Genomic DNA, 26,365 nt, shown 5'->3' on the forward strand with positions numbered 1-26,365 from the left:
GAAGCACGGTCTTAAAAGCTTCCCACAGCGACACCGCCGAGTCCACAGTACCCAAATTTTCTTTGAAGTAACAATCTACCTTTTTTACCAGGGCGCTGCGCATCTTGGGGTCTCGGAAGTACCATGGGTTAATGGGGGCCACCCTCCCTCCTCCCTCCCGACCTAGATCCAACCGGATCCACACTGGTGAGTGGTCGGAGATACCGCGTGCCATGTGCCTCGCCTCGGACACCAACGGGGCGTGAGCGGATAGAGTGAGCAGGTAGTCAATCCTGGAGAGGCTACCATGCGCACCGGAGTGAAATGTGTACTGGCTCTGTGTGGGGTGCCGGAGCCTCCAGCAATCTATAAGACCAAACGTGTCCAGGAAGTCCGGAAGCCATTTCTGAGCCCCCCCTGTGTCCCTGGGTGGGTATCTATCTAACAGTCCAGAGCCTACTGCGTTGAAGTCCCCTCCCACTACCAGTGTACCCCCCGGGAGAGTAAGCAAAGCCCTGCCCAGATCAGCAAATGTGGAGGCCTGCAGGGCAGGCGGGACATAGACCGAAACCAAGACCAAAATTCTTCCTTCCCACCGCCCCGCTACCGCCACAAACCTCCCCCTATCGTCAGCAATGGTGGAGTCCACCTCAAAAGGCAACGAGGCCCTGACAAGGACACCCACACCCCTGGACCCAGAAGAGAATCCCGAGTGCGCAACAAATTTATACCCCTTCCTATTCAAGGCATAACACGTATTGCCTATGAGGTGCGTCTCTTGCAGTAGGACAACATCAGGCATCGAGCGTTTCAAAAATTGCAGGACTATCCCCCTCTTGATACGATCCCCCAACCCATTAACATTCCAGCTTATCACTTTTAAGCCTCTACCCCCCATCCTCAAACGGAAAGAGGCCCACCCCGCACCAAAAGAGCCACCACGGACAGTCCTGAGAATAGTCATCATGCCTTGCAAAAACAATCCCCCCAACAACAACAAACTCCAAACCCCAGTAACTCCCCCCACCCTGCACCCCTGCAGCAGCTTAAAAAGCCCCCCCAACTCGCAGTGTGCCTGTCGCCCCACAAACCAAATTCTACAAAAAGTACCCCAGGGGAGGAAAAGAGCCCCCCCTCGTCCTCCCGCAACCCTCCATAGTTACTGCACTCAATTCAAGTTCCCAAATATAGCCAACGCAATTCAGTGCAACATGAGGTTGTCAGCCCTGTCCATCCCGGCCACCATCACCCTGCTCGACCGTGTCGGCGCCCGTCCCACGGCGGGGCAGAGCGTCCAGCCATTCATCCGCCATAACAGGAGAGTCAAAGAAAAATGTCCGGTCGTCGTGCACCACACGTAGTTTGGCAGGGAAAAGCATGGCATACTTCAGGTCCAGTTCCCGAAGCCTCCGCTTCACCCCCAGGAAACTCTGCCTCTGGCGCTGCACCTGCTGGGTGAAGTCCGGGTAAAAGTTAACCGATGCGTTCTGGAAGGGAACAGGGCCCGCCACCCTCGACGCTTGCAGGATGGCATCCCGGTCTCGGAAGTGGAAGAGCCGGGCGACAATCGGCCTTGGCGGGGCACCCGCCTTGGATCGCCCACCCGGCACCCTGTGGGCCCTCTCAACGGCAAAAAACTTTCCAAGGCCCCTCGGCTTTAGGTGGTTAAGGACCAGGTCCTCCACGAGTAGGTCCACCGATGCCTCATCCGAGGACTCCGGGACCCCGATGACGCGCACGTTGTTGCGCCTGGCCCGGCTCTCAAAGTCCTCCAGCCGGCGGGCGACGAGGTCGCTCTCGGACCTGAGCTTACGGACCTCGGTCTGAAGCTCCGTGACATCGTCGGTGAGGCCCGTGGTCTTGAGGTCCAGGCTCTTAACACGCTCGTTGGTCTTGCCCAGGTCCGAGCGGATCAGGTTGACATCGACCAGGATGGCGTCCACCTTTTGTGCCAGGGCCTCGAACTGTCTCCCCATCGAGGTCTGCATCCCGTCAAGTGCACTCATAACATCCTGAAGGGAGAGCTCCGGTACCACAGGCGAGTCCTCCTTCTGGGCCTCCGGCGCCTGGCTCGATCCACCCGGTGACGCTTTCTGGAGAGCATAGCGGTCCATGATGTTAGCCTGGGTATACGTTCCCCGCCTGGTCGACTTGGTCTTCAGCCGGTCACCTTCCGCCTTGCCCGACATAGTGGGCTCCGGGCAGTCCAGTACAATTAAGACCGATCCCTCTCGAAGAGAGGAGGAAGGAGTGTGCGGTATTGCCGTATGCAGTCAGGATAGCCCGCCGAGCGGCCTCGGGGCATTAAAGCCACCCAGCGCTCTCCAGTGTCCGGGCAGACAAAGGGAACGAAACCGAAAGTGAAAGGGCAGAGGCCTCCGCCCGACCATTCACGCCTCGCCTGGCCGTTGTTGATCAACTAGGAGCCGGGCTTCCTGCCAACTCTGGCCCCTGGCATCCCCGGGAGATAGGCCGCAACCTTCCGCCAGGTGTAAGTCCGGTTCCCGGAGGGCGATCTGATCCCAGGTGGCATCAATCGTCTCCCTGCCTTCTCAGCAACACGATGCCGTGCATACCATCAGGATCAGAGACAGGATAGTCGACGGAGGGCGCGAGGGTCTCGGGAGCTCTAAGCTCACGCGACCATCTTGATCAAGCGCTAGGCTCCTCCCCCCACTTTTTGCCTTCTTTAATGATTCTTATATTTTAATAAACCTTTATGGTTTTGACTTCAAACATTGTCCTGTGAAGGTTTCTTTAATTGCTTCAAGGGCCATCGTCTTATGAGACTCACATGGCCCCAGTCCAGCATCTCAACTCTTTTGATTTATAAATTAAAAGCACAGACAAGAGAAAGAAGGGGACGTGTCAGGTTCTCCTAGCATTTGGTATGCCGCTCCCATTGAGATCCATCAGACTCCTTCCCTCCTCCACTTTTGAATCGAGTAGAAAACCTAGGTCTTCAAAAAAATAAACTATCACAGAGTACCCAGTCGCTACACCATGAGGTCCTGAGTCACTTTACTACCTATTACGGGGCCTCCCAATATACAAACAAGTAGTGTCCCCTCAGTGTGCGACAATGGAGAGATGTGGGTAAGACTAGAGTACACGAGTCAAAACCGATTGTTGCCCCACACTATTAGTGTGTCGCATCCTATATGAGGTCATTAACCTCAGTCATGGCGCGCCTAATGGGAGGGGGGGAGGGAATGTGGGAGGAGTTGCTTAATTTTTTTTTAGTTGCCATTATGATGTAGACTTTAGTAAATAGCTCTCGGAGTATAGAAGGACGAATGACATGTTGGATAACTAAAACATATTGTGGAAAAAATGTATTCTCGCACAGTTTAATTTTTACTGAAACTATGCTCAGCCTGAAGGACAGACACCTGTTCCGGGAGTAAATTGAAGTACCAAATGTAATATTGCTCAATAAAATTTGTTTTTAAAAAACAGAGTTCCCAGTCGGGTACTTGATCATCTCTGAGGAAGTCCCACTTTCACCCCACCTTCGCTATCAACCAGAACTTCTATAGTTCACTTCTCTGCTTCACCCCTAAACCCTTCTCTTCTAATTGTATGTTCCTCTACCTCATTCATGCCTCCCCCATTTCCTTTACAACAAACAAATGATGGACGGAATGCTGACAATGCAGACATTCTCCCCCAGTCAAGAGATCTGGGTTAAATCCATCGTTCTTTTGCCCACTACGCCACCCCAGTTCAGACATGGCCATATGCAAATCAGTCTTGACCCTGTGCCTCATGGGAACAGTCCAGCCCGAACTGCCAAGCCATGTCTTCCCTGGACCGGAATCAAGCATCCTAGGACCGGTTTCTGGCTATCAGCCGTCATCAGCCAGGATAGCTTGACTCCAGTGGCGTAGTGAGCACGGGTCCCACGTCTGGGAATACCCATCCCACTTAGGGCGAAAAGCGTTACAACAAACAAATGATGGACGGAATGCTGACAATGCAGACATTCTCCCCCAGTCAAGAGATCTGGGTTAAATCCATCGTTCTTTTGCCCACTACGCCACCCCAGTTCAGACATGGCCATATGCAAATCAGTCTTGACCCTGTGCCTCATGGGAACAGTCCAGCCCGAACTGCCAAGCCATGTCTTCCCTGGACCGGAATCAAGCATCCTAGGACCGGTTTCTGGCTATCAGCCGTCATCAGCCAGGATAGCTTGACTCCAGTGGCGTAGTGAGCACGGGTCCCACGTCTGGGAATACCCATCCCACTTAGGGCGAAAAGCGTTACAACAAACAAATGATGGACGGAATGCTGACAATGCAGACATTCTCCCCCAGTCAAGAGATCTGGGTTAAATCCATCGTTCTTTTGCCCACTACGCCACCCCAGTTCAGACATGGCCATATGCAAATCAGTCTTGACCCTGTGCCTCATGGGAACAGTCCAGCCCGAACTGCCAAGCCATGTCTTCCCTGGACCGGAATCAAGCATCCTAGGACCGGTTTCTGGCTATCAGCCGTCATCAGCCAGGATAGCTTGACTCCAGTGGCGTAGTGAGCACGGGTCCCACGTCTGGGAATACCCATCCCACTTAGGGCGAAAAGCGTTACAACAAACAAATGATGGACGGAATGCTGACAATGCAGACATTCTCCCCCAGTCAAGAGATCTGGGTTAAATCCATCGTTCTTTTGCCCACTACGCCACCCCAGTTCAGACATGGCCATATGCAAATCAGTCTTGACCCTGTGCCTCATGGGAACAGTCCAGCCCGAACTGCCAAGCCATGTCTTCCCTGGACCGGAATCAAGCATCCTAGGACCGGTTTCTGGCTATCAGCCGTCATCAGCCAGGATAGCTTGACTCCAGTGGCGTAGTGAGCACGGGTCCCACGTCTGGGAATACCCATCCCACTTAGGGCGAAAAGCGTTACAACAAACAAATGATGGACGGAATGCTGACAATGCAGACATTCTCCCCCAGTCAAGAGATCTGGGTTAAATCCATCGTTCTTTTGCCCACTACGCCACCCCAGTTCAGACATGGCCATATGCAAATCAGTCTTGACCCTGTGCCTCATGGGAACAGTCCAGCCCGAACTGCCAAGCCATGTCTTCCCTGGACCGGAATCAAGCATCCTAGGACCGGTTTCTGGCTATCAGCCGTCATCAGCCAGGATAGCTTGACTCCAGTGGCGTAGTGAGCACGGGTCCCACGTCTGGGAATACCCATCCCACTTAGGGCGAAAAGCGTTACAACAAACAAATGATGGACGGAATGCTGACAATGCAGACATTCTCCCCCAGTCAAGAGATCTGGGTTAAATCCATCGTTCTTTTGCCCACTACGCCACCCCAGTTCAGACATGGCCATATGCAAATCAGTCTTGACCCTGTGCCTCATGGGAACAGTCCAGCCCGAACTGCCAAGCCATGTCTTCCCTGGACCGGAATCAAGCATCCTAGGACCGGTTTCTGGCTATCAGGCGTCATCAGCCAGGATAGCTTGACTCCAGTGGCGTAGTGAGCACGGGTCCCACGTCTGGGAATACCCATCCCACTTAGGGCGAAAAGCGTTACAACAAACAAATGATGGACGGAATGCTGACAATGCAGACATTCTCCCCCAGTCAAGAGATCTGGGTTAAATCCATCGTTCTTTTGCCCACTACGAAACCGGTCCTAGGATGCTTGTTTCCAGTCCAGGGAGGACCTGGCTTGGCAGTTCGGGCTGGACTGTTCCCATGGGGCACAGGGTCAAGACTGATTTGCATATGGCTGGGTTCAAACTGGAATGGCATGGTGAGCAAAAAAACGATGGATTTAGGCCCAGATCTCTGTACTGGGGTGAATGTATGACATTGTTCTGCATTCTGTCCATCAATTGTTATTTTTGCATTTGTCACCCCGAGTGGGAAGGGTATGCTCAGACGTGAGTCCCTTGCTCTCCATGCCACTGGAATCAGGCTATCCTGGCTGATGAGGGCTGAAAGCCCGAAACCGGTCCTAGGATGCTTGTTTCCAGTCCAGGGAGGACCTGGCTTGGCAGTTCGGGCTGGACTGTTCCCATGGGGCACAGGGTCAAGACTGATTTGCATATGGCTGGGTTCAAACTGGAATGGCATGGTGAGCAAAAAAACGATGGATTTAGGCCCAGATCTCTGTACTGGGGTGAATGTATGACATTGTTCTGCATTCTGTCCATCAATTGTTATTTTTGCATTTGTCACCCCATTTCCTATGCACTACTATCGCTAAAGAACCCATTGTGTACAAGATTTCACTGCATTGTAGCTAGATTTGCGCTCTGTGTTCATTCATACATACGTGGATAGATCTTCAACATTTGAACTGATCTGTTGATCTACATTGCTGTTTTGTTAAAAGGTGCAAAGGGCCCTGTTGGGCATCTCAGCACACAAAACATGCAGGGATAGAAATGGGGATATTTTGAGGATGTAGAGCAGACTGCTCACGTTTCCTAGGTCCATGCATGGGTAGCTCATTTAATCCAGGACTTTTCTTTACATTCTGCAATTTGTAGTCCTGATTTTCAGAATTGGATAAAAGGGACTGAAAACCCCAAAATGCACCGATAAAATTGGACTGGGGGAGCCCTCCTATGGTTCCAGTTGCAAGGAAACATATTCTGCAGGTTTGTCCTGCAATTAAGCCTCCTGTCCTGCAGCCCACACACAGGCACCACAGGATGACTATTGTCCTGCGATTTACCCCCTAGTCTTAACCCATAAGCAACTCGCACACCTTCAGCCACTTTTGAGTTGTAAAAGAGGTGCTGTAGGTGGCTAAGAGAGAGGGGGTGCAGCCTAGAAGGGATCTGCACCAAGCAACTTAAGGAGCAGTGACATTTATTGAGATGGTAACAGCCCTGAATTTGTCAGCTTGTATGCAAAATAGAGGAGCCTCGCACATTCCTTTTCTGCCCGGGCTTAAAAATCCTAGAACCGTCCCTGAGTCAAGGTGCAAAAAATATCTGCAAAGCATCTGTTATTGTTAAACTTGTAAAGGTAGGGTTACCAGCAGTAGCAGCTGCTCCTGGATGGGGGGCGGTGGGAGGGTGTTTGTGGGAATAGAGGGAGTGGATGGGAGGTAATAAAAAAAGAAAAGGACTTACCTGGAACAGCTGGCCACCACTCCTCCGTCCACTTCACCTTCCTTCGTCCTGAATCCAGCAGGAAGCCCCTGGGCACACAGGCTCCCCTGAGCCAATTGCAACGCTGCGATGTAGTGTTGTGATTGGTTTGAGCGCTGTAGTTCGGTGCTCAGACGGGGACAGGGAGTTCTGCATGTTCCTCTCCAAGCTGTGTTATGCAGCCTGGTGGGGAACATGCAAATTGCGCATGACTGTTCGGTCAGCCCACGAGGGCCAGCCAAACAGTCATGAGCACTTCACGAGTGCAAACCACTCCACCCCCTGCTCTGGCCAACCCCGCACTGCCACAGACTGCGATGGGAAACATAAAATAATGATAATAAGGTTACGTTATTATCATTTTATTTTTCCTTTTGACCAGTGGGGCGACGCTTCTCCACCTTAGGAGGAGCCGCCACTGGTTACCAGAAGACTTCATATCATCCGTGACACAGTGCTTCAATCCTTGCACTCATGAAATTTCTCCTACTTGGCTTATCGAGTCTACTACTACAGGACTTTGGTAACCTTGTTTATTAAAGACTTTTACAATGACAGCTGTATGTGAGACTCAACTAACTGCCGTTCAAGTTCACTTCGTCGATGTAGATTGATGCAAAAAGCATAAACATGTAGTCAAAAATGTTTTTGTTGTTGTTTCTAGTACTTTTCTGTGTTAACGCGCGTTCCTATTTTTTTTTTTTTGTCTCGCAGCTGGGCGACCCTTCCATTTTCCCGGCTGTCATCGTGGAGCATGTCCCCAGCGCTGACATCCTGCACAGTTACTCGGGGTTAACCTGCACCGATGACCCCAATGACATGATTACCGAGAGCTCCCTGGATGTGGCCGAGGAGCAGATCATCGACGAGGACGATGACGACATCACTCTCACAGGTTGGTTACTCACGCGCTTCAGTGCGCATAAAACGGGAAGGTGGAGGTGACGTAAAGCAAGTTTCCACACTCTAGTTGTCTGCAGATTGCATCGAAAGCTTTTACAACTAAAAACAACAAACATAAACGGAACGTCATTCAGTAACATCAATATTCGGCAGCCCTAGGCGCCCAAAGATTCGTATATGTGTATCGTCTGCCACCTGCTGGCTACGTTTTGAACTACCTTTGAAATGGAAAATCAGCCTATCATCGTTTGGCGCGAGTATCTGTCACTGTGTTGAGACTGAAACAGGCTGTGATGGTTTTCCGACGGCGTTCACTACGCAGAGATGTTTTCACTCACAGCATTATTTCTCATGATTCTTGATTAATTATTACCCACTCCAAATATTTCCTTCATCACACTGCAGGAAGGGAAACAAGTAGTATTGTTTGGATGTTAACACTTCTTTAGCCTTGATTTTGAGTGAGGGTTTTGCTGCATCTGTAAACCCCGATACCACAGGATGCGATCTAAAACTAGGGTGACCAGATTTTGAGGAGCCAAAACCGCTGTCTGGCCTGTCCCCAGGGTTTGATTGGGATTAAAAATCGGCCCAGGCAAAAAAAAAGTGGCCCACATTTGCATATTGCCTTTCCGCGAGAGAAGGGGAGTGACACCTCTGCACCATTGATAACAAGCATTGGCATAGCCAATAGGTCTTGCCTTTGGGACCTTATAAGTGTTTAGTTATCCAGCACAATATCCTCGGTGCAACAACATCAACTGTTGCATTGCTAAACACTTATAAGGTCCCAAAGGCGAGACCTATTGGCTATGCCAGTGCTTGTTTTAAACCTGTTGTGGAAATTATGGTTTCTGAACTTTCCTACACAACGGAGAGCATGTTCCATGAAAAAGTCCACCAGGGAAGAATGTGACCTAAACACTGGACCTAACATCACATCCATACTGGAGGACTAAACCAAGCATGGCTTGACCATGAACATAAAATAAAGTCACAGGGAAGGAACTAGAGCAGAGATAGTGGTACCGAGGAAAGATCTACGCGCCAAACGTGGGGATCATCCTAGGATCAGCGTAGAGCTAGAATGGCACAATAATGACAGAATTCTCAGAAACAGCAAAGTTCTGAGCTAGATCCTTCTACTGCCCAACTTGCTCTTTTGCAGTGGAGCTGTCCGGGTCAAGGTCAGTAAGACATTGCCCACTCTTTGCACCCCACTTATCGTGGCATGTTAGCGGGTGTTCGATCAGAAACGGAGGTGGTTTCAATAGTAGAAGCGACATTGGGAGCGAGAGGCAATGAAAGAGACCGGCTTCTGGAAATTCAAATCGCTTTCCTCCAAATTCACAATGAGATGAGTCAGGAGAGCACCCCCATCCCAGGCCATCTGAAGAGTAAAGCGCAGAGGGGGGCACACAGATCTAACCCCAACATCCTCTATGCACCAAGCCTTTTTGTGGTGTGGCAACAGCCACACTGGCCACGTCTAATATCTTTCATGGTGATGACAGAGCCCTCTTCTGTTCCCTGTCAACATGAATAGATACTCCATCAAAAAAAAGGGGGGGGACCAAGGAGCCAGTTAATGGTCCAGTGTCCATGCTCCCAAAGATTATATTACCACAAAAAAGGTTGGGCACTGTTCCAAAGATAGGGTCCAGAGATTGACCCATATGTCTTATACAGAAGACAAAAAAGAAAAGATGGGAGTCCCAGGTTAAACAGACCCAAACCACAAGGGGGAAAGCACATGTCTTGCCTCTTGATGCCCTCACACACCCCGAGGGGTGTCATGCTTCATCATCGGGCTATGCTCCTCGTCAGGCCGGCGCTGCAATTCCCAACGGGCCCCCCGAAGGGTCACTTTCTCGGAGATCTTTTGAGGCATGCCGGATGGTGTATGAGGGTGTGTGGGGTGTGGGTTTTAAATGAGGGTCGCTAGAATGTGTGTGAAGTGGATTAAAAATGGCTGGGGGTTATATTGATGTAGTAACCCTCCTGCCAAAATTAAAAAACTCTAATTTAGAGTATGGTCCCCAAGGACACATTGTACCTCGGTGTCATTAAAAACGGTCAACATGTTTCGCGCCTCTGTCGCTATTCAAGTCGTTGGCGCTTCATCAGGACCAAAGAAGTGCAAAAGGTAGTGAAAATGCACATGAGTGTGTGCGTGAATATAAAATTGAAAGATAAATACCCACAATATATGTCAGGGCGGGCCAATTGTACTGCTCCTGAGCATAACCTAGGACACAGAAACAAAAAAGGATACAGTTACAAAGGACGTGCATTAGACTGGCTTAATGCAACGTAGTGTGCCACAATCGTGTGCACCACATACCAATGTCATACAAAGAAAAGAGGAAAAAGGACGAGACCAATTGGGGATACATAATTCCCTTGTCTGTTGTTTACTTAAAACATGGAGGATACCAAGGCAGGTGTATCGTGGCGTGTCAATATTACAAGGAAACCCTCTTGTATGACGTGCAGGGAGTTTCCCTATTCGTAGTGATATCCGCTCCATCATAAAAGGGGGTTTCTCCACTTGTTGAGATCCCAGACAAGTTTCACTAGACATCCAACAAACAAATTCCCTTGAGGTATGCTTACCTCTAAAAGAGCACAAATAAACTCAATGGCTGTTGGCGATTAGACGCCCGCACCGTGTCAGGTTGCTGAGATAAAGGCATGACAAAAAGTAAGCACAAGTGAAACGGGGGGTGCTGTCATCACATCCAAAGACATAGGCTACGTGACCTTATCCCCAATCGTCATCGGGTACTCACTGTCGACAACAGGTGCCTGTACTTCCCACACCTACGCGTCCAACCGCCAAGCCAGTAATGCATTGGAGGCAGCGGGACGGAGTTTTTAAACTCGTAGGTTCCTCGATAAATCCTACTTCCGGGGCGTGCCATGCCTAAAGTTGCAAAAGCGCATGCGTGCAAATGCGCCCTTACTGTGCATGCGCAAACCGGGGCTAGTAATCCCCTGAGCATGGGCGTCCCGAGTGGAGGTTTATTATTAATGGCACTCTATGCGGTCAAAACACAGCCCATAAAACGTGTACCGGTCAATGCCAGGGTGAAGCGATCTGGTCGTAAAAGGTAGGTAAAGTCCTCCTAATGACTGTGTCTACTAAACTCTAAACGTAGATCACAGTAGGCATACCCATAATGGTTAGTGGAGTATAGCCCATGCCACGTATTTATCCGGGATAATCAAATTACTACCTCTTGTGTATTGTTGCAACAGAAATAGGTTGGTAGTAAAAAGAGATAAGAGGAATGATAAGAACGGGGGGCCTCCACCACTGAACCCACATTACAAGGAGAAAGTATCACTCATATACAAGCCTAGGAGCCTTACATTTTGAGGATATATAGGTCTCATGTATGAAGGGAAATGGAAAACAGAAGGGAAAGAAAAGATAAACGGTCCCTCGGCAAAACTGCCGTGCAAATATTCCATCAAAAAAAAGGGGGGGGGGACGACCAAGGAGCCAGTTAATGGTCCAGTGTCCATGCTCCCAAAGATTATATTACCACAAAAAAGGTTGGGCACTGTTCCAAAGATAGGGTCCAGAGATTGACCCATATGTCTTATACAGAAGACAAAAAAGAAAAGATGGGAGTCCCAGGTTAAACAGACCCAAACCACAAGGGGGAAAGCACATGTCTTGCCTCTTGATGCCCTCACACACCCCGAGGGGTGTCATGCTTCATCATCGGGCTATGCTCCTCGTCAGGCCGGCGCTGCAATTCCCAACGGGCCCCCCGAAGGGTCACTTTCTCGGAGATCAGAAACATCGACACTGATTTGTGAAAGATTAGACTTCCAGGGGTCAACTTTTAATCTACTAGTCCTGAAGATGTGAAGTGAAACTTAGACCGAAATGTCGACTCTCACACTGTTTTCTATATAATTATTGAATATTGTTAAGAAAAAGTGTTTGATCTATTGTTGAGTGAAGGAATCATTGAATGTATTATTTCCTTCCAATATATGTATAACTGTCTACATTTTAGGTACCCTGAATACCATTCATTGATATAAGTTTGTTTCTTTTTACACACCCTTTGCTTTTTTTGATTCTTTGACTATTTGCTTATTTGATGATCTGATTATTCATGTATTCGTTCTTTCCAATTATGGTGGATTGATGCACCTACATATGACTAATGCATGGTGTATAACCTACAATACATTCACATTAAGAGAAACTTGACTTATAGGTATACTTCTACCCTATATTGAATAATAAAAAATCATACAACTAAGTTTTTCAAAAAAATCCCTTGAAGGCACTCTTTTACCAGTATATTTGAATTTACCCAAGCCCTCAAGGGTATATTGGGTTGTCCACTGTATATATCACTGTGGTGATGTAAGCCACTCAAGTGCACGGGTGCCTTACACTCCTTCCCTGACCAGCCCACCACTTCTAAAGTACCAGAGTGTTTGATGGGCCGCACTCAAGCTGAAAAGGCCGCGTGATCAATGTTTACAATCTCCGGATCCAGGTGACCGCGGCCATCTTGCGAGTCGCTCAATAGATGTGAAGGGGCCGTGATATTGAAGGCAGCCGAGCGCTCCACTTCAGCTGAGTGTGCAATCTCCCCTCACAATTGTGCTGTCACCGCCTCCGACACTCAAAGCTGTCAAGCGCGACTCACGACAAATTGTAGGTCTTACGAAACGAAAAATGAAAAAAGTGCATTTTGTGGCTGAGCACAAAAAAGGAAATACAAAATCCATTCATTTCCTGCCAAAGTATTTGCAATTCGTTTTAAAGAGAACGTGGCGATCTTCAGTAGAGAAGTAAAGCATGAAGCAGCTAATCTAAAAGTACCACCTCAACATAAACATTGCAGCACATTAAAAACACAGAAGTGCTTGTTTCTGACGATGCAATGACTAATGCGCACAATAAAAAACGCCAACAATGCCACAAAATATGAGCAATGGTTTCCGATTGATGCGCTTCGTGATGTCGGAGACAATTGTAACAAGCCCGGCGGAGCGTGGCGCGCGCGCTTGGCGGGGAGCGCATTCCAGGCGGGGGAGCGGACACTTTGAAGTGCGATGCCAAACGGATTGCATGGCGGCACGATGTGCGTGATTGTGCGCGTGCTCGCCATGCAATCCGCTTTTCGGAGCACTTTTGGGAGCCCCTTACAATAGTCTCGCTTTGCGATCGCAAGGCGAGACCTAAAAAGGAGGTAATGGACACCCATCTGCCTCCAGAAAGACCACTCAGGCACCCAATGGGCCGCTGGCGGCATCAGAACAACACAGACACTGCCAACATCGCCCCCCCCTCCACACCCCCGGCTGCCCAAAAGAAGCAGCCCACAGCTGGAAAGTGGATACCGGCACCTCGGCCATTGCCAAAGTGCCCGCCTTACCAATCCGACCCTGCCTGTTCCGATATTATATATATATATAAAATTCACTGAAAAAACCATAGGTTTCACACATGTTATAGTTAGCGGAAATTTTACTGATAAAAAACCAATGAAATTCCCCCGTTATAGTTAGTGCAGGCAACTATAACTCACGCGACCGCAATCCTCTGCTGATGCTAATACTGTATTTAAACACTTATTTGCCCATGTCTTCTTCCATACATTTTTCGCTATACATATATTACAAATATTTTTTTTATATATGTCATCAGCAGAAGATTGCGGTCGCGTGAGTTATAGTTGCCTGCACTAACTATAACGGGGGAATTTCATTGGTTTTTTATCAGTAAAATTTCCGCTAACTATAACATGTGTGAAACCTATGGTTTTTTCAGTGAATTTGCAAGGTTTTTTAAATGCTAATTCCTAACTATAACGTGTGTGAAACCTATGGTTTTTTCAGTGAATTTGTACGTTTTTTTAAATGCTAAGTTACTTTACGCCATTCGTAGCGTGCGCGCCCACTTAACGCAGTTCGTTCCGTGCGCGCACTTTACGCAGTTAGTGCCATGCACGCACGGTGGGCACGCGGTGCGCTACGCGCACCGCGTGCCCACGTTACGCTAGATGGGCCATGTACGCACGATGCGCTTCGCGCACCGTGCGCACATGGAGGACATATGATGCACTTCGTTTTGAAAGGTAATATTTTAATTTTTCGCGCGAGCAATAGGCCATGCACAAATGGTGCCCTTCGGGAACCTTTTGCACACGGGGTGGGGTGAGTGTGGATAGTTTTTTTTAAAAAATATTTTTTTACCGTACGCGTACGGTAAGCGTAATCGGGGAAATTAGCGAAAAAATAAAAATTCCGTTTTTGGCCTTGGGGGATCTTTGGCTAGGTGTTTTGGAGTTGTCCAAACAGCACCTTTACATGATTTTGGTCTTTGTATTTTAATCATCACTCTCAGTGCGAGAGAGAAAATGGCGGACGCCGCTTCCTGGTTTCGGCCGATTCGAATGTTTACTAAGATCTAAGAGCCAATCAGAATCGCGCTCGCGCACGCCACCGTACGCGTACGGTAAGCGTACTGTAAGCGCACCGTAAGCTGGCTCAGATATATATATTGATTTAAAGGCTATTTTCTCAGAATCTACTGAACAGATTTACACCAAACCTACAAAAGGCACTTCCTTGACCTGAGGACTGCTAAGCTTGCATAAAATTTGCTATGGCAGGACCTCTAACCCGAACCCCCATGCCCTCCGCCTCACTTTGCTCCCACTGCTGCTGCATGTCCGGAGAGTGGGTGGAGGGGCCTCCATGGACGTTGCAGGGGGGCCCCCCTCAAGTTTTGTTACGCTACTGATGCTACCGACCTCTTTCTGCGCTGCCTGAACAAAAGCAATTCTCACTTGGAGAATAAAATTGACCTTTGTCCCAAAAAAACAGGACATGTATTCAAAATTAAGAAAAGCTTCGGGACACCAGGGTAGTCCTCTAAGTATCAGGGGATAGCCGGGAGGTCTGGTCACCCTCTCTATAAGTCCATTAAAGGTTTTATTGCTGAAAGGTAGGCATTACATGTGAATTTAGTTGTTGTCTGGAATCAAACATTACTATATTTTCCCACTGATTATTTTTCAGATGTGGTCATTACTGCAGGTTGGAAGAAGGCAGGACACATTGTTTTGCGAACCATTCTCAACCTGGGAAAAATTGCTTAGTAATTACCATCACTAAAAAATTACAATGTGTGCCAGATATTGCACAATTTGGAATACTGGTCTATGCACAAGCGCCTATTTGGCACAAAACAGGATCAGGATCACAGAATGAGCGATAGAGAGAAACCACCAGTCAAGCTATGCCTGCAAAATATAGTGGTCCTTGAACGGCAAGAGAATCGCATGCCTTCATGCAGGAAGCGATACTTCTGTCGAGTTTGCTGCTCCTTCAAAATAAAAAAACACCAAATTCAGGAACACGGCTAGACTGACTGAAAAAATGAGGTAGACAAACGTAAACCAGCAGTAACTTTCGTATTAAGAGGACAGTGCGTTTGAAGCTCTTTTCCCCTCTGCCCATCTATTGAATTTTACAGTACAGTTCATACTTTATTAATGTTCAGACAAAGACTTTAAAACATACATTTTTAAAAACAATAACATATTATATATAAATACACTTTATAAATACTAATTCATCATATTTCAAACAAAATTTTACAGAGAGTGAGTATCCAGGCATGTGTTATGCCCCCTAAAAGGAGAACTTTGACTTCTTGGGCTCAATGATCGTCTCTGGCTGAAATCATACCTCTTCCTGCTGTACCTTGGCTGTAAGGCCTGTCCCAAGTTTTGACCTCAACACATTCATAGTTATCGCCAATGATCGAGCTATCACCTGTATCTTGATAGACATAATTCTATTTTTAAGTTTAAAGTGTTTTTTTACAAGTGTACTAATTGAAACCCAAAATTAAGTTGTGGGCACCAGGAAGAATCGACCTGAGGGCATGACTTGACCTCTATGCATGAGAAGCCATTGAGGCCCATTGCTTATATTTAAGGCAATTTATCCCCCTTAGGTACGGGATGATAAACAAACTCCACCCGTAATAGAAAACTTACCACAGCCAGTACCATCACAACCAGTAATTTGATGGCCCTGGCCCTATTTACCGTGATGTAGCAGAAAATAACAAACCCCTGCATAAGAAAAGAAGAGCAGCATCAACGTTTGTTAGTTGAGATCTTGAAGGCACTGATATCAATTTCTGCCGTAACCATTACACTGGTAAGAACTTTGTTGTGCCTGTGAAGGAAAAGATGTGGTCACCTGCAACAGTCAGAGCTTGAGCAATGAGAATGAACAGATTTTCCACCACCAGTTTTGGTAACTCTCACACCTGCCAGAAGGACATGATGGATGGCTGTCCCTTCTGACAGAAGCAGCAGGGCATGACCCAAGTTTCTCTGAACATCTATATCTTTGACCGTGTGAAGAGCTAGTGTTCAGCAATGGTCCTGGCGTGGCACTGAGACAGAGGACTCACTCATAGATGAAGACCTGGATCACTTGCTTTACACCGAAAACGCCTGTGTGCTATTTTTGTTTATTTCCTAACAGTATTTGGTAAGTTAATCATGGGCCACAACTCAGCTTCCTGACTACTCAAATTGGGATTGCAGCTCTAGTCTCGGTTTCGTTCTTCTTTTTCTGTCTGAAAAGACTCAATTCAAGCTGCTTCTACCAGGTTTGACCCCTTCCTAACGTTCTCTGAGCTGCCACAGGAGCCAAACCTATTACCTGTGCACAAGCAGGGCCGGCTCCTCCTAAATGGCGAGCGCAGCAGGCAAACATAAATAAATAAATAAAATGGCATCTCAATGTCTGTGAGACTTTTCAAAATGTTGCCATACTGACTGGCATTACCACTCTAAATAACAAAAGCCAAATCAAGAAGCTGTCATCACTGAACTAAGCAGCCTTGCATCTTATTTAGTTGTATGGTCTTTGGTTGAGTGGTCACTCTTCTGCAAACGGAAGGTGAAAAGGTGGAGACATAGGTCGAGCAGAAAAGTATATTGTCTGGAGCTCTTCATTCATCCTGTTTCACTAGTAAAGGGTGGCAGACGTTTGTCTTCGATGGTGAAGGGCGGCTGGTGGTCTATTCAGATGGAAGAGCTTGGAAATGGAGGGATCTACTCCCAAAATGTTAGGCCTCTGCCAGGTAGTCTGCAAATTTTGGGTGGCTGATCTCGAGTATCTGGTTGCCTGCTAGATCTAGACTGCACTCAAAAAATGTTGGGGGAGGGGGTCCAAACATCGGTTTGTTATGGGATTAAGCTACTTAAAAGACCACTAAATTGTGTGGATATTTTGATGGAGCCTGGAATGCTATCTTTGCACGTTTTCAGGTAAATATATTTTGTGTGTGAAGTAAATGTAACGTAATTTCATCGCTATTGCATCAGTTTTACCGTATTGCTACATTCAGGTCCTTCTGGACTTTCGATTCATTTGGGTCTAGTAACCACTATGAAATCTGGTTTATCTACATTATTTAGTTTAACTGCATGATATTTTTTCCTTGGAGATAACAAGTTTAACATTTCATTGGTTAGATTATTAGCTATAACATGGGTGCTGGTAAAGATAATTTATCCTTATATGGCTGTTAGAAGTCATGCAAACAAGAAAATACCCTGGCCACATTGTGCACTTGTTTTTGTAAACTTTAGCCCGGTTTTCAAACGAACTTTTAAAACTGAAACAGACTTCCTGTCGGAAATAAAACTTAACCTGTTCAAACTCACACCGGTCCGCCCTTTTAATGATTTCAGATGATTGTGTTTCTGTAACGCTGACCAGTCCTCAGGATCGGTTTGATGAATGAGTGGTCCACCTCTTGACCTAACCAAGCCTACAAGCCGTAATGGCACAGGTCATCGGAAGGATCAAGTGGGGGAAGGAAAGGAAGGGAACAGCGGGGAGGGAGATCTGAAATGAGAAAAAATAGAACACACACTGGTAAACATTTCCTTCATATAGAACACATTATGCGAAAGCCGGGTATCTAAGCCAGGCCAGGTAACTTAACCTTCTGTACCTGCAAAGTAAAAGAATCATCCAGGTAGGGATTGTGATGGAAACAAAAGTAGAGGGGGCGCCTTCTGTGAGGGCGAGCTTGTTTTGGTATCTCTACAGGAACAAGAGAAAGAACAATCACTGTGCATGCACGATCCTGCTCTCTTCTGATTCAGTTTCGCCCTTCAATATTCAAACACAGAATTCTTGCCATGCACCTACCCTCCTCTAGACTCCACCGTTCCTCACAGGGATAGAGCGTAGACCTCTACCACTCTTACCAACCCCTGTTGAAGATAGAGCCAGAGATAATACCGTTAAACAAGACTGTGGATATGTTACCATCACATAACACAGCAAGCCACATTCATCCAGTCACATCTGAACATCCCCTTAATTGTTGTTTGGCTTAGTAGCGTAACGGTCTGTGATCCATACGACCTTTGGCTGTATGAGGTTCCAGTGTAATGCTTCTTACACGGACATCTGTGGGACCATAGTAACCAGTAGTACCCGGTGAGGGAGTTCCACACCCTTAGGACGCGTAGAGGCAAATCCCCCCGCCGGCCGACAATGCTGGCCGATCAAGACTCCCCCCGATGGCCGACAATGCAGGCCGAGTAAATCCTGAGCGCTTCAGCGCTGCCATCCAAGAAACGCCAGCCTCCGCACGAGCAGCCGCTCACCAACGGAGGATGGCTCTGGGACAAGGAAATCAAGTGGTGCAAGGCACCCTTACCGGACCAAGGCTTCAACGACTGGAACCGTGGCAGCAGAAAACGCCCAAAGCTTTGGATTTCCGACAGCGACACGGGAATCAGCTTCCTGTTTTAAGCTGTCCTCTCGCGACGTCGGCGTGACGCGTGAGGGGTTCTGGGTAGCGTAGTTCACGTCGGCTCGGCGGACGGCCGGCGACATGTTCCGTCTCTAGAGACGTGTGCTCGCAGGGATGGGGCTATGACAGTTTCTTCTAAGCTTCTTTTCTTGCATGTAAATGTTGCATGTCCTGGATTTCACAGCATTACTTTTTCAAATCAATGTTTGAAATTGGTGTGCTAAGGTTTTCCCATGTATGTGCTATGAAAACTGTGCATGGAATCCCAATCGGCAAACAAGACACCTATTAATACTAGGAAACAATTAGATTCAGCCAAAAGGCAGTAAAACTGCAAATGAAGCACCATTGCATAAAAATAGTGTAAGCTGAGATTGAACAAAATGTGCCTTGAAAGTCAGTATATAGTCAGTGAAATTTACAGTTCGTATTCCTATGCACGTACAGTGGTTTAAATGGGTCACGACTAATGAACAAAACCTTTGTCCTTTTCTCCTTGCCTGTTATTAAAACCAGCTTATGCTTGTTACTAAATGAGAGCATTGGAGAATATGTAAAGTTCATGCCTCAGAATAACCTGTAACAGTTGTTCTGAAATTTATATCTTTCATAGATGTACGCATAACTTGTAAAACCTACTGAAGCAAAGGGCTAAGGCTAATTCCGTTAGTTCTCTCAAGACATGGTTCATTAAATTAATGGTAAAATATGAAAAATCAAGAGTCCAAGGAAGGACCAAAGTAGCTGCAGGCAAGGTGTACAGTTCCACCACCCAAATGAATATATATTACAATAAACATTAAGTGATTTAGTCCATTCTTGATTTAGGATGGAATTTTCAATGATCACAGCTTCAGTATTGCTTTATTCAGTTGCCTGCAAAAGGTCTTTGATGGAATGTTGCAGATAGATCATTTCTGATTTTTATAATGTGTTCTTCCAGGGATGGAACTTTGTGTATTTGCCTTAGCCGTTGTTTTAGAGACTGATTAATCGGACTAAACCCCCTGTCGCTACCCAGATCAAATACTTTAGTGCCTTATGCGATGTGTGGAATAATTGGGTAACACCAATCAAAATTAGACTTGCCATTCTATTGGAGTTTATTTTCTATTTTAACCTCTAAATAAACGAAAACATTCGTCCACAAAAAGATCTATATTGGACATGCAAAAACACGTGCATGATCTTCATTCATTAAAACAATTTTTATTAATACAAACAGAAAATAAAGGTACACCTTTCGTCAGTACATGTTTCCTCCGTGTGGTACATTTTGTTGTCATATTAATCAATTTCTGACATTTTGTTGAAACTGTTGTATAATTACATCACCCGTCGCCCATGATCTGCATTCATGTTGTCCTTGCACCATGCACAGCTGGGACGATTACTGTAGGACCTTTTTTTAGTTTTGTGGTGCATACTGCGTATGATGAATTGCCACGAGAAGTTGGCAATGGGATTTGACATTGGTGAATATGGATTTAGTGAGTAACCGTGGCAAAGTTTAGATTTTCTTATCTACCTCAAAATCCGCTATAATTCACTTTCCAGGAGTTTTCAACTCCCATTCGGAGTTCTCCGATTTTAAATTAGCATAGCTTTGTGAAATGATCACTCCCATTGACGATACAGACTGTTTATTACGGATTAAGGTGCAGTTCTGGATTTGGTTTTAGGGTGGCAGAAGCTGAAGACATGCAGGTTTATGAAAGATGTGATGCTGCAGACTCAGTGTTACAGGTAAGTAACTTATGATTTATTTTCTTTTATCAAATAGTTGAAGACTGTTGGGTATTGTGACATGTAGAGCTGTTCTTGTTTTAATAAAAGAAAGTCTGTGCAGATAAAAAAAATTCCAGTTAACTGGTTATTACTTGAGTCCAAGTTTTTGCTAATACTCACACATTTTTAGCAACATGCATCATTATTTGTCTTTTTTATACTCCTTACATTTTTCTGTATTTCTATGATTCTTATTTTATTTAGAAAAAGGAAGGCCAGTTTGGTGCATATGCTATTATTTGTTTACAGATCTTTGGCTGTCTTTAAATGTGGTAAAACTATGCAGAATATTTTAACCAAACATGATATTTCTTATATTCTTCTCTTCTGCTTGGAAGTTTAAACCAGTACTGTAATACCGTGGACAGGAAAACTTACCATTTGTCACCAGGTTAGGCCTGCTGGGTTCATGCAGTTTGTCCATTTCTCTGACAGTTCACTTCACCAGTGCACACTCGGTGATCCTTCAGCTACTTTGTGTTCACATAAGGATTAATCCACAATACAGTCTGAGTAACCTAAGAGCATAGACCGATGCCTTTGGTTTTCCAAGGTTTATCAATTTTGATTAATTTAGAGAATTTTCCATAAATATCATAGCTTTTTAGGCTTCACCTCTTTCCTGAAACGTGGTCTTCTCTGCATCCTGTGGCCTCTGACTGGTACCCAGCGTGGTCATATGCTCGTCATAACGACCTCCACACATAACGCAGTCAGTGAGTGGTCACATGCCTAGTCATTGATTTCCCACTCTTCATTTGACGTGTTAATGCTCTCTTCTAACTCTTTACCTTTGAGGGCGATTGTAGAGATTTACTTTGAGTCCTTGTCACTGAAATCTAAAATAGAGTGTAATGTGGTGTTGTTTTGAATAGTTCATGCATTCCTACTTGACAGCTGACCTTCACGTTTGATCTACCATCTCCTTCAACTTTGTGTAGTTTTGGTGATTATTCTTGGTACATGCAGGTGGCGGGATTCACATACAGCACAGGATTACGCAAAGGGTTGAAAGGGATTAAAAACTGTGGAGAACAGGTTTATAGAAATTAAACCACATAAACATTAGACTGCACAATTGAGTTTTGCTTTTATGTACGTAGTTCCTGGTTTAGGGTGCACTTCTGGATAAGATTAGGTAGATCCAGTTTTTAATGCCAAAACAATATGGAGCAGATTCCAGGCAACATATCATTGGTTGGTTGCTGTGGCTCTCTTCTTACTTTTAGTTTGCATCCTACTTTTGTGTTCTCGCACTTTTGTTGTTTTCGTCCTTGTTGGTTCCCTTGCATTTAGGGCCTCTCCCTTTACGCCTCCCAGTTTCTGTGTTTGTACTTTTGCCTCCAAGCTGCTTGGCCATCTTAGCATCCTGAGACCTTTGACTGGTACCCAGAGTAGTCGGATGCTTATGATAACCTCCAAACATAAGACTGGTCAGACTGATTTGGCCTCTCCTAGTACTGCTCTTGCGTGGGGGGGGGGGGGGAGGGGAGGGGCAGACGGGGGCACATCGTATTCAGTTGATACGTACTAATCTTTATAAATTTATCTGCGGTCCTGAAGTCTGTTTCCCAGTGACTCGAATCCCTGGTCACTGCAGCTCTGATACTTACCTGTACCTTAGATTAATCTTTCAGAGGGAGATTCCAGTTTAATGTTTGTCTTTTGTCTGTGCCCCTCCCTATCTCCCGATTCATACTGCATGCATGTTGTCACACGGATATGTTTGTGTAGAGATTCAGGGGCAATAGGGATGTTCAGCGGGTACATCTAGTCGAAACCTGCCAGTAGGGCATGTTCATCCTTTTAGAGGACAAGAACCCATCCTAGGGAGCACACAACCACTGTAATCAGATCCAGATTTGACCTTGTGCACACAGTGTCTTCTGACTTGGCCGTTGTGGTTCTTCTGGTATACACTCCTGTCCAGTGTTTAGGTAGACCCTTCTGTAATACATATCCCTGCAAAGGTCCTTTCCCGGTGGGTCGTCCTCAGTGGTTGAAGTGCATAAAAAAATATGGGAACTATATTCCTGTGTGCAGTGAGAGCACACTCAGTGTGTGTGTAACGGGGACTTTCACCTTCATGTAAATACATATAAAATATAAACCCACAATTTAAAGGAAAAATAAATGCAGGTTAAAGTAATTGGTGGACAGTTCACTCTTTTACATTCTGAAATTTCAGTTGGTTAATGCGATCACTGCAGAAGTCTGTGAGTGTAACCAGTCAAAAAAACTGAATCTTGATTGGCGCAGTATGGAATAGTGACTTGTGTATTTGTAGTGATTTGAGGTCCCAGCCAGTGACTGAAAGCACTGTGAATATGCAAGTAATTATTTTAAAATTGTATTATACACATTACAAGACAGGCTGCCTCCAAATCTGCATAGCTATTTTGTGTTTTAAATAAAAAAAAGTGCTTTAGAAATATAAATTGTCAGCAGTGTACAATCAGAATGTACCCAGTGCTTACCTTTTTAATAGTTTGCATTATAAGAATACACTCCAGAGCTCAGCTGGTAACCCCCTTACATTAGCTCCCAAAAAGAATAAATCTTTGTCCCCATGAAGCCTCAAAATACTCCATCAATTAAAGCATATACTGGCTCCCAAGCAACATTTAGATGTTATGATTAAGCAATTCCACACATTTACATTTCTTACAAGTAGCTGGCATCCTGGTGAGAAGGCTGAATGGCGCAGGGACGTTTGTTTTTCAATACAAATGTAGGGGTAGGTAGTGCTAAAAAAGATTAGAAACGTCACTCCTAATAGATCCCACCCACTGCGACCACCGGACTTTGTCACATGTGAACGTTCTTAACGCTACCCCAGCATCAGAATGGCATTTAGAGATATTGCTTCAGAGTGAGAGGACATAGCATGGAAAACCGACACCTTCTGGTCCATAGGTGCTGGAAGGAGGGGCGGTAGGACTGGTGCAGCCCCCCCCCAAAATAATCATGCTGAGGTTCAGAAGGTAAATCAGCAATAAATATGTGTTTTCTTTTAATTGTGTCTCAGTTCCTGTGCGTTAGAATGTCAGGCAATGTATTCTGACAAATTGCTGCTTATTTTTAACATGGGGTTTGGTGTATACTTTACTTTCTCTAAGAGCAAATTGAGAGGCATTTGTAAACTGTACTATAGAACAATCTTGCTGGGGTTCGGGGAATGTGAAAGGATCGACTGCAGAATGCAATTTTGTTTAACACACAACAAAATGTACATATCTGTTAATGAACTCTGTATGTTTCAAAATATATGCAGTTAGGAAAGTACAAATGAAGCACTTTTTTTGCAGTTCTGAAGTGTGAAGGACACAGATTTTAATAGGAGCAAAACAATTCAAGAAACTTTACTTGGTGATGCACAAATGATAAATATTCGCTGAAACCCAATTTCATTGAATTATCTTTTGTGCTCTGTAAGGTTTTTTAACACAACCAAATTTTTCTGCAGATTTAGTGACAATTTCAATGTCAAATGTGCTGCCTTTAAACTAGAGAGGGTTACCACTCCATGATTTTGTAATTTATTTGCGACTGTGAACTCCAATGTGCACATATGGCTACATAGAACACCCATACCTTTATCCAGCTGAATGGATTTGGTTCATGTGCTGCACTTGTTCTTTGGGTGATGCTTGGATTTTTCACAGTCCTTATGACTTCAGTGAAGTCACACTGATGGCAGCACTCCCACTCTGAATATTGTTCCAGCACCACTGCTTGGGTCCCCACTTCATTTTGTCATTAAGGTCACCGAGAACTTTCATTTTTGTTGCTGGTGAATATGATGCCAAATGCAGGTGAAGAATGGCAGTCTGATAATTTCTACTGGATGTGTGGGCTAGGGTGAGGTCACAACCACAGCCTCCTCAGACATGTTAATATATGAATCACTTCTAAATTCCCTCATCACCAGATGTAAATGGCTGTGATCGGTTTTCTCTGGTGCATACAACAGTTGGCCATAAAGAACTATTCAACATCGTCGGGGAGTGCTCCAACCCCTCAGCCTGCAAAATATTATCAACCCCCTGTTAGGAACTCTGCGACACCCTGACCGACTTCTTCCACGACAAGATCTCCGATATCTACAAGAACTTGGAGCCGCAACACACCACTGCCAATATCTTTAGCCTCAGCGCTCCCACAGGAGCAAACCCCCACAATGTCTAACAACCTGGTACGAGCTCACCACACAAAGCAGCAACGCCACCATGAACTCTGTCCCTACCACATCTTTAACCTTGGGAGCGAGTCTATCAGCAACAAACTCACCACCATCTTCAACACATCCATCTCCCCAGTCACCTTCCACGATGAATGGAAACACGCTGAAAACAGACCCCTTCTTGAGAAACCGTCCGGCAACCCCAGCGATCTCAAGAACTTCCGCCCCATCTCTCTGCTCCCTTCCCCGCCAAGATCCTTCAAAAAGCCATCAACTGCCAACTCCTGGAACACCTGGAGATCAACAACCTTTTGGACACTTCCCAGTTTGGATTCCTTGCCAACCACAGTACTGAAACCGCCACCATCGACATCACAACCTTCCATGAAAGAGGGGAAATGGCTGCCATGATCCTCCTCGACCTCTCAGCAGCATTCAACACCCTATCCCACAACGCCCTTATCAAGAGACTTCACCAGTTCGGAATTGAAGGTGACGCCCTCAGATGGATCACTGTCTTCCTTACCGGAAGAACCCAGAGACTAAGCCTGCTACCTCTGCATCATCCTGGACAGCAAGCTCACCATGGAAAAAAAGATCAACGCAGTCTCCTCTGCTTGCTTCCTCACTCTTCACATGCTCCGCAAGATCTTCTGATGGCTCCCGGTCAACATCAAATGTACTGTCACCCAAGCCTTGGTCACCAGCCGGCTGGACTAGGGCAATTCACTCTATGCAGGAATCTCCTCGCACCTCCTGAAGAGACTACAGACCATACAGAATACTCCGGTTAGATTCATCTTCGACCTCCCAAGTGGACCCACATGACCCCTCAGGAAGCGCCACTGGCTCCCAATACAGATGAGATACCACTTCACGATGCTGATCCACACATACAAAGCCCTGCACAACCAAGGGCCAGCATACATCAACTACCGCCTGAACTTTCACCAACCTTCCATACACCTGTGCTCTACCTCACTTCACCTTGCTCACACCCTTTGCATATGTCAGTCACAGCAGAGGACGCTCCTTCTCCTACCGTGCGGCCAGAGCCCTGAACAACCTTCCTTTCCTCCTCCGGTCCTCACCCTTCCTACTGGAATTCAGGAAAATACTCAATACCTGGCTGTTTGACTGAGCCTCTGCAGCAAGATCCACAGCGCCTGGATACCCTCAGGGGTAATTAGCCTTGCTATACAAGTCTTGTTTGACTGATTGAGGACAGGACTGAGAACAAAAGTAAGTGATTGCAAAAATGTTGAAACCAACACCACACTGCTCAGTGTAAATGAGCCTGACTTGCAGACTCGACTCTTTCTAGGATGATTGTTGCCCCATCATCCAGGACAGGGTACTGTGGAACGTAGGATTGGTTTCAATATTTTTTAAATGCTAAGTGGGCCCAAATAGTGTTATTTCCAGCATAAGTCCCCCCCTTAATATAAAGTAAAAACCAAACAACCTACATGCAATTGTGAACAGGAGTCAATGAAACATTCCAATACATCATCATTATCTGCCAGAATTCCTAT

At 46.1% G+C, this 26,365-nt stretch overlaps 1 protein-coding gene across 11 annotated transcripts in view; it reads left to right on the forward strand.

The window, feature by feature from the left end:
* The window catches only part of ELF1 (E74 like ETS transcription factor 1), a 509,285-nt gene that overhangs the window by 388,251 nt on the left and 94,669 nt on the right, over positions 1-26,365 (forward strand). For all 11 annotated transcript variants that reach the window (XM_085621962.1, XM_085621963.1, XM_085621964.1 and 8 more), the window contains one exon: positions 7,828-8,008. In XM_085621962.1, the coding sequence (XP_085478088.1) occupies positions 7,828-8,008 (181 nt within the window). The remainder of the gene's footprint in view (positions 1-7,827; positions 8,009-26,365) is intronic.

The sequence above is a fragment of the Triturus cristatus genome, chromosome 8 (genome assembly GCF_964204655.1).
Source record: "Triturus cristatus chromosome 8, aTriCri1.1, whole genome shotgun sequence".
Classification (NCBI taxonomy): domain Eukaryota; kingdom Metazoa; phylum Chordata; class Amphibia; order Caudata; family Salamandridae; genus Triturus; species Triturus cristatus.